This window comes from Parambassis ranga, chromosome 10 (genome assembly GCF_900634625.1).
Source record: "Parambassis ranga chromosome 10, fParRan2.1, whole genome shotgun sequence".
Classification (NCBI taxonomy): Eukaryota; Metazoa; Chordata; class Actinopteri; family Ambassidae; genus Parambassis; species Parambassis ranga.
Window position 1 is genome coordinate 17,020,182 of NC_041031.1, and position 14,399 is coordinate 17,034,580.

At 40.4% G+C, this 14,399-nt stretch overlaps 1 protein-coding gene across 5 annotated transcripts in view; it reads left to right on the plus strand.

Moving 5' to 3' along the window:
* The window catches only part of diaph2 (diaphanous-related formin 2), a 327,687-nt gene that overhangs the window by 263,971 nt on the left and 49,317 nt on the right, over window positions 1-14,399 (plus strand). For all 5 annotated transcript variants that reach the window (XM_028415521.1, XM_028415525.1, XM_028415523.1 and 2 more), the window contains 2 exons: window positions 1,015-1,179; window positions 7,332-7,467. In XM_028415521.1, coding sequence (XP_028271322.1) covers window positions 1,015-1,179; window positions 7,332-7,467 — 301 coding nt within the window. The remainder of the gene's footprint in view (window positions 1-1,014; window positions 1,180-7,331; window positions 7,468-14,399) is intronic.

Genomic DNA, 14,399 nt, shown 5'->3' on the forward strand with positions numbered 1-14,399 from the left:
TGTCCTTAATATATATGGTTAAGTGTTGTTTAGTGGACGAACCCAGCAGCTTTATCTGTGCAAAGGTTTGATTATTATTTGTAAGGAGATAAACTGATAAACATTATTTTTGTAATCTTTGTCTTTGTTGTTGTCACCTGTCGCCTGTTTTCAACTTGTTTAATCATCTGACTACTCGTGTTTGTTGCCTGATTGCATACAGTATTTGCAAACAAACAGAGATAAGAGATCTTTTTCATGCACTTTTGGAACTAGCTATAATTGTATCTTTATATAGTTACGGCAGCAAGTAATATATGTATATCAACACTAGTGTTTGTTTTTCCTTTCTTTTTTTTACCCATACTTGTCTTCTACCTAGTGTACTTGAACTTGTGCATGCAGTGTGTGTGTGTTGTGTCATCCTCATCCCTCCCGGAGCTCCAAGCTCCCTGAGTCTTGGAGTTTCCAAGTGCAGTCTCTATGAGGTCAATGGCTGCTGTGATAATGCTTAACTGATGCTGGCTGTCAATAGTCATTCACCAGGAGAAAAGTGCTCCGCCTGTTCAGTAAATTACACAGTGCGACGTGAGCTGTGAGGTTCAAAACAACCTGACCCCACTGTTGTTGTGAGAAACAATAGAACAATGACTGCAATCAGCTTTTCCAGCAACCATCTGTGTCATGCTGCTGACTACAAAACACCTTTCCATTACTCCAGGGCTGCAGCTATTAGCTCACCATGCCATTGACTCCAAAGTGAGATGGAGAGGTTATTGTAATGGCACATTAGATTGTCTCTGACCCTTCTTTATCCAGTATTTTGTTTCGCTGACCTTGACATAGGTGGGCCTTTTGAATGCCATAAAGCTTGTGATCATTTTTCACAATAGCTTTTTTTTCCCCCCCACAGATCAACATACTTATCTGGTGTGAGGTTTTATGTCTGATTACAATGGCGTTTGAGCATGTTTTTTGTCTGTATGTGAAACATGTCACTCTCCTTTTCTTCCTTGACTCTTGGCCCCTTCTCACGGCTTCTGCAAGCATGCCCGGGAGCAGTATGAAAAACTGTCCACCATGCACAAGAACATGCAGAAGCTCTACGAGAACATCGGCAGCTATTTCGCCTTTGACCCCCACTCCGTCAGCGTGGAGGATTTCTTCGGAGATCTGGCCAACTTCCGCATCCTGTTCATGGTGAGTGTAGAGAGAACATGTTTGTGTGCATGTACATGAAAATGTCATGTTTGCTGTTTCTTCGGAGTGGGAATACACGCACAGTGACTCACAGAAGCCATCGCCCACACATGCACATGCCTTTGAACACGCTTGCTTGCACACATTGGGTGTCAATGAAATGAGTCTGTGTTACACATGCACACATTTTCATCAAACTTTAGGTGCTGACAGATGGTGCCAACATGAGTGAAACATTTTTATACTAATGGATGAAGCTCATGGATGAAACTGAATGTTAAGAGGGTAAGATGGTTATGTTGTAATGCACATCTATAAACTTGGGGTTCTTATAAGGGAAAGTTGAGGTGTCCTGACTTTTTATAAAACTTTCATCCAAATCATCCTCATCCTTATATTTCAAACACACCCTTTTCACTGTAAGACAACCACAAAGACTTTACCGTTATTGCTCTTTTTTTCTTTAGTTTCTTCACTTCTTGAACACTTGGTTACTCTAATATTTACCCTGTGTTTCCTTGGGTGGTCCTGACACACTTCAGTTTTTGTATTTTTAAGTTATTTCACTGTTCCCCTGCCGTGCTCTCCTTCTATGCAGTTTCTTCCCGTAGCTCATCTTTTAGTCCAATTATTTTTTCCTTGATATAAAACATAACCTCTTTCTCCACAACCACATCTTGTTGATGTTCTTCTTGTCCTTGTAGGTAGCTTTTTTTTTTTGGTATGGTGCACAGAAAGGTTTTTTTTTTCTTCTTCTTCTGTAATAATTAAGAAACTTCTAGCACTAAATCAAAAGTGAAGAAAGACAAAGTTCTAAAACAGATTAGAATATATTATTTTAAAGCTGGGATGCTCAGAGTGTGATGAGTGTTTTACTGATAAAGGAGGCTCGGGCAATCTTCTTAACCTGTTAAACACAGCTTCATTAGCTTGGAGCTGCTTAGGTTTATGCATGTGAGTGTGCGGTCACCGCAGGGCACGTTAGATTCTGCTGAATTTTGTAAAATGTAATAAATCAAAGGAGGACTTTGGTTAGAAGTTTGTCGAGTTATGAAATTAATCAGTTTTGCTTTATGCCTGAAAGTTTAAAATTGCACGCGTGGCAGTAAGATTTATGATTTTACTTAAATAATTATGAACTTTCAGTAAACACATCAGCACAATTGCTGTTTACGTTGAGTAATACAGGTAGAGCTGTATACACAAGCGAGAAAAATTTACTATAGGGGTACATTTGAAATTGGAATATAATTAGGATTAAAAGGAACGAAAACATTCCAGCTTCTTAGAGTAGTGAATAAAGGTCAAAGCAGATTAGCTGTGTAGAGGTAATATTGATGGTAAGGTAAACACATCACTTCAGAACAGAGGAAGAGTTCCTGTTCCGCTGAGTAGTCTGTTAAACATTTATTCAAGCATCTTTGCTTTTCCACCTCGTACAGTCAATCCGTCCCTCCTGGCAGCGCACCAAAAGCCCCCGGTGTCAGGATGATGACATGGTGTCCAGACGGCATACTCTCAGTCTTCACAATCCATTAACATGAATGGCAAGGTCCCCTTGTCTGAATCCTTCTCCTCTCTCTACTCTGATCCCCATCTGAAACCAACTTTTCATTCCCACTGATCAAAGTGCACAAACACACAGCACAACGCTCCCTCAAGGATTCCAGAGTTGCATATCTCTAAAAGAGGCTTCCACCCAAGAAAATAAATTATTCTCTCAAGCAAATAGCTGCATATGAATATTTTATTGCTGATTTAAACTTTCCTGCTATGGTTTAGGGGAGGGATGTGAGTGGGATCTGGTGTTGTGAAATGGGTGGGATATGCTGTTGATAAGTTAATATATTCATATAAAAACAATCCTTTAATCACCATATTCTTCAGATATTATTTATAGTTTTTGGTTCTTCAGCTCAGCTGACAGAAAGGCTAATCCCATCTGCTTGCAGAGCAGAAGGAATCGATGGTTGTTGAGTGTTGTTTTTATTTTCTTACCCTGTGAAAACAACTGGGCTCACTGCTTCTCCTCGTCCTCAGCTTTTCTTGTCAGTGCAAAGGAATTTTCGGGGAGATGCATGCTCGTAATTTATCTTGTAAAAAAGCTGACCTACATGAACCTTCGCTGATTCATTCAAATGAATGCTATGACTTCCCGTCAGTTAATAATTTGACTAAATTTAACTTCTTGACACGTCTGGTGTGCCTCAGACATTTATTTCAACATTGAGACATTGAGTTGTTTGATTCACTTCCGTCTATGTTGCATTGCTCTGTGTAATGCATTCACAGCACAAAGCATCTGCAGTATTAAAGAATTCCATTGCAATACAGTCACCCTAAATTGCTTTTACTAAAAAGCTCGGGCTTAATGCACCCGACCGACATAAGGCATTTGAGTAAATGCATTGACAGACAGTCCTCACAGAACTGAATGTAACTGATAAGAGAATCCATTAACTCTATTTTCCTTCTGTTTCATTCTCTTTCTCTCCCTCACTCCCATCCCATTCTCTCTCTCTCTCTCTCTCTCTCTGTGTCTTTTTTTTTCTGTGGCCAATGAAATATTATTTGATTTCAGTACATGGAGTCAGTATTCCAACAAGAGTCCAACAATTTGTTAATTTAATGCTGCTGCCATATTCTGAAATAGAGTATGAGTGAAATGCAATCGCAGGGTGTGTGTACGTAATCCTGACCAGGAGCATGGGGATGAGGATTTTTTTTCATTAATGAGTTATCAAAGCACAGCAGATGGGCTGGGATGAGCTAACAGTCTTCCTTGTTAATTGAGTGACTTTCTAATAAGACCAAAAGACCCAGACCGGGTTCGCAAAGTAGCAAGATAGAGCATCTAAGAGATTAGAATGATGGCTTGTGAGTGTGTGTGTGTGTGTGTGTGTGTGTGTGTGTGTGTGTGTGTGTGTGTGTGTGTGTGTGTGTGTGTGTGTGGTGCGGTGCATGCGTCCATTCTGAGCCCATTTGATATTTCTAAAGCTTGCTAATTCCGTCACAATATGAGAAATTACCATAATCATGCCGATGATGCTGAGGATGACAGAGCTGCTCTCCCTCACCTCCTTGCTGAATCACTGTCATGTTTCCTCTGTGTCTTCACTTACAGCAATGTGACAGAGTCATTAAATTCATTGCAGCAGATTTTAGAGGTCACCTATCAATATGGGAATACATGTACACCACAGAGCAGAAGTCTCACAATCTGTAACCTATAACTTCTTGAAGCCATTTCCCCTCACATCCTGGCCTGCAGTGTAACAGATGGCTAATAAACACATTTGCTGCTTAAAGCCCAGGCGTTGTAGTGTTTGTAAAATTCAAATGAGATATAGCAGTGACACTCTGTGTGAGATCACTGGGCACAACTGAGCAGTTGGAAATACTTATTGCTCCCTCATTGGACGGGCAAACTTGTATGCATACAAGGGAAAGCATGCAGTGGGAGATGTATTGTCTTGTGCAGGGTCAAGGAAGAACAGCAAATACATTTCATGAATTATTGAAAGAGCAGACCTGGAAAAGGGAAATTTCTGCCTGCTCTTTGTTGGTAGATTGGACCTGTCGTTTACACAGCATTCAGTTTTCCAGGCAGGTATAGACAGAGGAGCATTTATAATCTACGTCTCACACACTACAGAGGCCATGAGTGTGATGTGCAATCACCACCTCAGGGCCTGAAAGCAACTATGTGCCACTTCAGCTGTGTTACCTGCCATCATTACACACTATGTTGAACTAAAGGGTAAGGGTTTTAGGTTTTAGGTAAAATTCTCATGATCTCATCATCAGTCATTATGTGACTGGAGTTATGGAAGAGAAAGTCTTACATTACCAGATAGGGCAAGAATCGAGGACAGCTTGTGTGTGTTCAATAACCAATGTGCCTGTAATAAATTGATGTGGCACACATGGCACATTTTAAGATTAAAGTTTAAACAACACAAGAAGCTACATTAACTTAACTGATTATATTTTTGTTGATCAACAAAGGTCAATGAACCCTATCCTGAATATGTTTTACACCATTTTTACTGTTACTGAAGATTCTTTTGATTAAAACGACAAATTAAGCCACCTGTACCCCAGTTATCATAGTGAGAAGCTTCACCATGACAGTATACCATGTTTCCATGGTCGATATCACATTGTAGGTATTTGACATTTGTCTTAAGTGCATCAAGACACAAAATGTGCTGTGTGGGTTTTTCTAAACATTGTTGGAATTCATCCAAAATATCTGAGCAGATTCAAAAGGAACCAGATCTGTTGTGTTTTGTTCCAGTGAGGTTTAAATCTGGAGCTGGCACTAAAGACTATTTTTAAAAAAACACATCTCGTGAGAATAGTTTTCTTTTGTATGTCCTCCTACAATACACACAGTTGCCAAGAAAACGAGACCTGATACAATCGGTTGTTGCCGACAGCAAAATAAGGGCCATCAAAGAGCATGGTAAAGGGAAAAATAAGAGAACAGTGAACACACACTTGATGCTATGCTAATTAGTGGTGCTGTTTGATTAGAGCAACATAATTATGTTGCATAATCATGTTTACAGTCAGAATTAGTTGTTTGTTTAAAATAAGTTTTGCCGACAGGATTTTATTTGTAATCTGCATAATTTATCTTTTAACTTATGGCGCAGATATTGAGCATTGCAGTGATATTATTGCAGAAGTGAATTGAATCCTGTCCTGTGATGCCGGAGCTGCCCATTATTTAAACAAACAGGTTAACTCTTTCATTTACTGAATACAAAGCACACCTTTCATCCACTCTAATTGAAAACAGCAGCAAAGTGCACACAATCAATAGTGTAGTTGTATCATTTACGCAGTGTTGATGTGGTGATAAAATACAGGCTGACTTGAGTGAGTCCTGATTGTGTTTGCTGATATGTATCTGCTGCAGTGACAAAAAAAAAAAAAATTTTGTAATGCACATAATATGAAATCAGACTCATTCTTCCCTATTATTTAGCTCTTTTTTTCTGTATTTCTTACTTGAACATCATTACATCCCCCCTCTCTCATTGCCCTTGTCATCTAACAAGGAGACAGTGACAATGAGGGCTTGTGTCCTTGGACGTGGAGAAAAGCTCTGCTATTGACTGGCATGATGAGCTGCTCTTTCCTTGTTCCTTCCCCACAATCCCCGTAATCCCTCTGTCTTAGCTGCCAACACGACACACACATCAGGACCACAGGGGCATTAGATGGGGGCCTACTGTCGCCACTTATTATATCAGTGCACAGACAGGGCCATGCCTTCACTTACTGACACACGCACACACACACACGCATATGTATACTAAAGGGGCAGGGGTGCAGGGGGTGGAGGAGTGGGCACACCACAGATGAGATGAAATGCTCATGGACTCCGGCATACTGCATGCACACACACACACACACACACACACACATGCACTAACTCGTATGCACATATAGTATGACCTCTTTCTCACACACATACTTACACCTATGATGGCTCCTGTTCAAGGCTACGCCACAGGCTTGAGATGAGCGAACATTTTGTTGTCTCCAAAGGTCACACAGTTGCATCTTATTCTCTGTTGGCTCAAGAACAAACTGACACATTTGTAAAGGCTGAATACATACTGTTGATTATCTCTCTTTCTCTGACTCCTTCCTGACATTTCAGCTGGTCACGAAGGAGGAGGAGGAGGAGGAGGATATCTCTTTCTCCCTCCCCAGAGACTGGCACACTGCTGCTACACTGCTCATTTTGCATGTAATAGCTTCCCCCATATAGTCACAGGAAATATACTGTACCAGCATGTGTGGTGATCATCGAGCATTTCTTTAAATGTATGCATAAAATGCAATATTGATGTATTATTGACAACATATCACCTCTTTGTGTTATTGAAAAGATGCAAAGCAGGCTGGATGCCTTGCAGACAAATAGGCTTATATTTAGAAAAGCTCATACACAAGCATGATATATTGTTTATTCCAGCAGCTTATCTCCAACTATCAAACCCCTCTCTGAATAAAAATCTGCTGATGGCATGCTTCTGTGTCTGAACACTATATAGAAGTGAAGGCACTAAAAGAGTGGTGGTGGCAGGAGCCAGATTCTGATTTTATCTGTGTGTGTGTGTGTGCCTCATCAGGAAGCAGTAAAGGAAAACCACAAGAAGAGGGAGATGGAGGAGAAGATCAAGAGAGCCAAGCTGGCGAAGGAGAAAGCAGAGCGCGAGAAGCAGGAGCGCCAGCAGAAGAAGAAGCAGCTGATTGACATGAACAAAGGTATGTCACTTCTCCCTGTGCCGCCACAGAGGCGGAGACGAGGAGGCAGGTGGGGAGTTTGGAGGACTAGAACAGGAGGGGGGGATTTATGGAATTTTCCCTCATATAGAGTTGAACTCAGAAGCAAAAGGATAATGTGTAGGAGTGAGGGAAGTCATCTTTTTTAGCTGTGAAGGAATCTTATATTTACATCTATAGCTGCTACAATGCTTCCAAACAACAGAGAGGTTATGCTGCTTTGAATAGAGACAAAAACAGATTCTCCTACAGTATATATTCTCCACATTTTTAGTAAGATATATCAGTCTTACGGTACAGTGATATCACCAGTTATTGGAATAAGCACAAAGGCTATTGAGCTTTGCATTGCTATGTAGCCCCGTGTGGTGATGGCGAGTTAATGTATGTAAAACCTCTAAATTTAGGTGGACCTGGTCAATATAAGAGCTACACAGTTAATGAAAAAATAAATAATCATACTAAGGTAGTGTCCATTTTTACAGTGGTAATCAGGTTACTAAAGATTTCTCTGTAGATGCCACATTGTTATTATTTTTTTATTGCTCATGTGCAAAAAACACGAGAGAAAAAACAGCAGCAGTGTTTTGTCAACACTGTTTGCAGTGTTATGCTTTTGTGTGTGTGTGTGTGTGAATTTCCTCCATTGTCCTCCAGCAATAACAGTAAGCCACGTATTGATCAGTGTAAGTTGCAGTTGTTCACACTTGAAAAATTAGAGTGACAGAGCTGGAGTCTTGTGTCTTGTTATGCCAATGACATTGAGAAGGAATTTCAAGCCCGGAGGGGCTTTGCAAGCAGTCAGTGTGGTCTTTTGTCCGTTTTTTTTGACAAACATACTGGGATTTCCACAATTCACCAGCTTCTAAATGTCAGTACTAGCCAAGGACCTCTCTGTAGCTCAGCCATCTTGGGAAATGTGACAAGACAGCGTTCAGTATGCCACAAACTCTCCGAGATAATTGATGCACGCTGCACTTTTTTTTTTTTCCTGAGCAGTGACCTCTCTGAAAGCTTCACTTTTAATAATCCAACATGGCTGAGCTGTAGGAAGCTGTCTGCCCTTCTCTCTTATTCTAGCTAACCAGATGGAGAAGGATAGAGAAGGAGGTATGATATTAAATGTTTCTGCCAGAGCAGATTTTGATCTCAGTTTCTGAATGCCATAATATGACTCGCATGAATAAAACATGAGGATGACATGGGCAACGTTGCCTGCAGCCTAGGAGATAGTGGGGATTGTGCTCCGCGCCAACACCTAGCTCAGTGGACTGTCGCGATGACGATGACCTTGGAAGTTATGAAATGCACACTTTTAAATTCAAGATGTTCTAAGCCGCAGCGCCTGTGTTTTTTTTTTTCTTCGCCAAGGTCCTTACCAGCTTTGACTACACATTTTCATTAAACCTTGAATATTTTTTTTACTACTAACTTGTCTCTGTGTAAAACATAATCATAGAAAGGACAATCAAACCCAGAGCCTTTTAAATGAATCCTGTGAATGCAAACCTGAGCCAGAATCAGGTTGAAGGTCACAGCAGCCTGGTGGTTTACACTTGTGTTTCCCCTTTAAGCTGTTTGGTTGGAGCACACATCGCAGGATATTCAGTGTTTTTTTTTTTGTTTTTTTTTTTTTTATGTTGCCTGCCTTTTCTTTTTTTGTGCATCCACTCCTCCCCAGTTGACAGCCTTGGCTTGAGAGTGTTGGCTCTTCTCTCCCATTCTGTTCTAAAATTCTACATGTGCTTCAGATATTTGAAGAGTTAGTTATTAGAGGAGACTTTTCACATCAATATTTCATGTTGAGCATCAGTTGTGTTTTCTATGAAGGCTGAGGAAAAATAAGGTAGTGTACGGCACAAAGAGGCTTGTTTGAATTCTCTTACTATCAATTAATCATGTCCAAACATTTTCAGCATTAATTTTGCATTGTAGGTGGAAAAGCTAATTCAAACACTGAAATGGATACTTCAATATATCTATTCTTGTCTTCAGCCATAGATGGATGGATGATAGATGGATGATAGATAGATAGATAGATAGATAGATAGATAGATAGATAGATAGATAGATAGATAGATAGATAGATAGATAGATAGCCCATATTTACAGCATGAGCAGATGGAGTAAACATATGGCTATTGTTTTAAGAGAATTATCCACAGGTCGGTGTCTTATCTTTTTTTATGGATTTACTGATTTATCTGTTGTGTTGCTTAAATGTCCACTAGATGCATCATACTATTGTTTTTCAATTGTTTTTTTTTTTTTTAAGAAGGGATAGATTTTATGTCATTTCACAAATTGCAACCTAATCCTCTTCGCTTGCAAATGATTAACAATGAAATGCATATTTAATGAGAGTTTAATTCATTTAGCGTTTGCCAGGATGGCACCAGGCAGGGTGGGGCGGGGGGGGGAGTGGTTACAGACAAATGCTTTTAGGAAACTGATAAAAATAAAAATCCCATTTCCCAGTTGATAAACTCACGATTGTGCTGTCTCCATGTTCAACACCCTGCGAACTCCTTCAACAAGCATGATTGATAGATGAGACAAGTGCAGCACTAAACACGTTTTCTTTGTGAAGTATTAGAAATCCTAATGTAGGAAATTGCTTATGAAATCATTACCCAGTCACCCCATTTGTTTTAATTTGCTCTAAGTGGGTTTCCATATTCTCTGGAACTGACCAGATGTTCAACATTTACTAAATCACTTCACTACACTGGAAATAACTGTTGAACACTGCAGAATAAAGCCAAACTAATGCTTCTGTCTAAAACAGAGGAGGATGGTTCGCAGCAGGATAGTTTTTTTTTTTTTTTTTTTATTGCAGCTCATGAGGCAATGTCATGAGCAGCATGCTGAGTGTGTCAAGAGCCAGAGCATGGAATAGCATCTGGACTTTCCTTCTCTAAGGCATGTATGAGGAGTACCAGGCCCCTCTGGCCGCCTGCTTGCTCGGCTGGCTTCACCAGGGTCACTGCCCCCGTCTGGGGCAAGTGTCTGAACCCACATGTCAACTGTGGACCCCAGTCAAATTCAGTAAGCTTTGAACAGAGCCGGGAAGCACACTTGTTTCTTTGAGCACAATGCAGCTTGGCATAAGGCACATAGGAATGGACAAATAACTAGGATATAAAAGTTAGGGGAACATTTCATTTAGAGCAGGCGTTTCTCTCAGGTCGTACCGGAGAAATGACAGAGTTTTTATATTTTGCATATTTTTTTGTTGACTTTTCTCTGACCTGAGAAACTTCAACTAAACCCGGCAAGTGAATAGTCCCAGAAGCTGGAAAAACATTTTCATGGCCAACCTGAAGAACATTAAGTTTAGAAGCATGCGGGCTGTAACCTGAGAGTTTTATAACTGCTTTTATGAGCTGTCTGCTATCTCTGTTGATTTCACTCATAGCATCTCATCCATGAATCCATTAATGCACCATTTTTAGATCTCAGAATGGGAACGTTTGACAGGAATAGTAGCTTTTTGTACCATCAATTATTTCAATATCCCTAAAACACTATTACAAGGAAACCCTAAAAACACACACAGAGGCTCCACAGATGCTGTTTTTATGATTACGTTTTATTTACAAAGTGATCATATTTTTTACATGCTGAATTAGAGCCACCTCAATCCACTGCAACAGCTTGCAGACAGCAGCTGAATATAGATCCATACATTGGATTGTTCTGTGGGAATATTATAGTGGGAAAATAGGTTTTGGCACAGTGTTTATAAAATAATATAGCTTCGAACACATATTATAATCATCTGTAATGTAATTATCTTTGTGCGCACACCACCCGAAAGTTGTTTAAACAATAGTTAAAAAAAATATGGCAGTCATACACATTTAACGAAATGTCCAGTAATTTAAGGAGACACTTTGAAGAGGCTTGCCGCTGATAGTTGTTGAGGCATTTTTCTCCTTCAGCTAGCCCTGCTAGAACGAGGTCTCCACGTCTGTATGATCCTCTGCAGAGAGCAGTTGGCATGTTGACAATGATGGGCCTGCAGCTTCTATTTATGCATCCTCCTTGTCAACCTTTCACACTGTGAGGATGTGTATAGTGTATGTTTACATAAATAAAAGTGGGCTACTCTCCGTGAAAAGCATCGCATTTACTAAATATGAGTAGAATCAGTTGGTAAGGTTAGTTAGGCTGGAGTACTGCAGTGTTTATAATTTTTTGTGTATTGTATAACTCAGCAATGTAATGTAAACAATTCATATAAATGGCATTTGTGCTTGTCCTGATTCTATAGCTCTACATGTCCTTGTCATTTTGTGTTTTCTACTCTTAATGCACAATGTCAGTGTGTGTGTGTGTGTGTGTGTGTGTGTTTCTTTTGTTTACCAAAGCAAATTTCTCAAATTCAAGTGTCTATTACTGTGGCATGTTAAACTAAAGTGACATATTTCCGTGCAGCCGGCCGGCTGGTTGTGGCTGGCAGAGCCCTGTCAAGAATGACAGTGCTGGAGATGTGGATTGATGGCTTTGTGTGACACTGACAGCTGCCGGTAGGCCAGTGCATACCTGCTTCGCAGCCATGCCAGCTAGGTGATCATAGACAAGTGCTGACAAGCAGTGGTGGGGTGGACAGGTTGGCTCCAAGTTCGCATTGTGTCGCCACGGCACAGAGACAAGGCAAACAATATAACCAGGGGAGATAGCTCGGACTGACGTGAAGGTCAGAAACCTAAGTAGAAATGTTTTTAAGAGAGATTGTCAGTATTCCTCAGCTTAGCTTGGAAAATGAAGCTGATATTAGAGAACAAGACTTGGCCTTCATGTTTGATGTAAAATATAACAAAGACAGACCTTTCCACAATGTAACAATGGTATTTATGATACAATGACTCTGAATTTTCTACCTGTTTATTACCTGAAGTGTCATTTTGATGTTTTGACATGGACACTCTCTTTGTGCATTAGGATGCTTTATAAATATGAAAAGTATTTTCCTGTTACTACATGCAAGAGCAAGAAGTACAAGGCCCGCTCTGAAAGCTCCTGCCGTATGGAGAGGTGAATTCCATCATTACCTTGAAAGATGGGAACAAGGGCACCGGATTATCTGCTGTCATACACCCATTCTAATAAATAACAGCGTATTAGATTGTGCTTTATCTCCAGTCAGAATCACAATCTGCCCCGAGGTGCCTAACTCAGCCTAGCCCTATAAGACCAAGCAGAAGGAAATGAGACGTGTACAGAGATACTTATAAACAAGTGACATGCAAGGATTTAATACATTATCTTTTTTGTAAGTGGGACAATAAAACAAACCTTCATAAGATTATAATATTTCCTAAAATAAATGAAATTATTCTATGGTCTGTTTTCAGTATTAGGAGTTTGAAGTACACTGTCTTGTATCGAGAGACAGACCAAGAAACCTCAAGTTTGGGAAGAACTGAGACGTGCATCTCTGTCTTTTCTGTTTTGTCACTGCTATTCCTGCATGCCTCTCCCTTTGTTGCACACTCACCCTCCTCACATACTCTCCTCTCTCCCACTGCTTTCATAAATGTTCTTCTCCTCCTCAGTGAAATCAGCTCAGGCACAGTTGAATCTCATTAATTTGTGGGTGGTTCAAATGTCTGATCATTTCCCCTCCCAGATCTGGACCTCACCAGTCACTTTACAGTCAATCAAACCGAATTACCCTCACTACAAAGACCATCAAATCCCATTGTCAAATCCATTTAGCTTCCCCAGACAGTACCGCCTTTTCACTGATGCAAACAGCCCATGTGGGGTTTGGTTCACATGTTATCTTGATCTGGATTCCAAAACTCTGCATCCACCATCCAAAGGTTTCACTCATTTAAAAAGCAGAATCTGCACTGGGATGGATGGACTTGAACCTTGAATGTTAATAGTAGCTCACTACACCTCTTCTGCCTCTCTGATGTCCCTGCAATTGCAATTAAATCACCTGCACTTCTTCATTTACCAAGCTCATTGTGACTGCACCGTCTCTCTGCTGTACCACAGCAATACTTACATCTAATCTGCTGACTGCACTGAAACGGATGTTGACTGATTTCTGTTGCTGCTAATGATAAAATGGATTGTTTATTTTCTTTTGCAGTGTTGCATAGTCTGTGTATTACCTACAGTAGCTGGTGCGTCCATATTTTTTAGGAAACAAATAGATGTGCTGACACCACTGTGGACAGGGGTCAGCAGCAAAACGTACTTTGCCTACTCAAATGGTTTTATTTACCTTCTAGAAATTCATGTCAGTGCTCCACAGCGAGGTGGATGGCCGCCATAATACACAGGCTGTTTCCCTATAAGCACATACCCTATCTCTAATTCATAATGGCATCTAAAATCCTTCAAGTGAATACAGAAAGTTTGCAGATTCCAGTGTCTTTTTCTCTCTGTCTTTACTTATTTTCTGTTTTTGTTAAGGTTTGTTAAGGTTGAGGTATGCGGCTTTTACAGCGTTTTATCCTGCTGCACTGATAGTGAAAGAGAGCAGATCAAAAAACATTTTATTAATGTGATAACATAGAACACTTTACTGAAGCTAAACCTCTGCACATGGCCATATAGTTTGATCAATTTTCAGCGAGCGCATGGTTAAAATCAGACATCAACAAAGTGTACATCCTGCTGTGAGGTCAGTAAAAATGCATGGGTAGCTATATTTAGCATTAACTTATGGAAAAAGGGGCAGTCTGTAGAGAGGAAAGGCGCCATGGCCCTGCTGGCATCCTGACACGATGACCCCATGTGGCTCAGAGAAAGTGTGTCAACTTAACATCTGTCAGTGCTGGGTTGGAGCTCTGCCTTGTGTGTTGATGGTGGTATTGGACAAACTAGCCAAAAGCAGTGAACAGATAGGGATAGGACTATGGTTACCGGGGGAGGCTGGAGGCAGAAGTAAA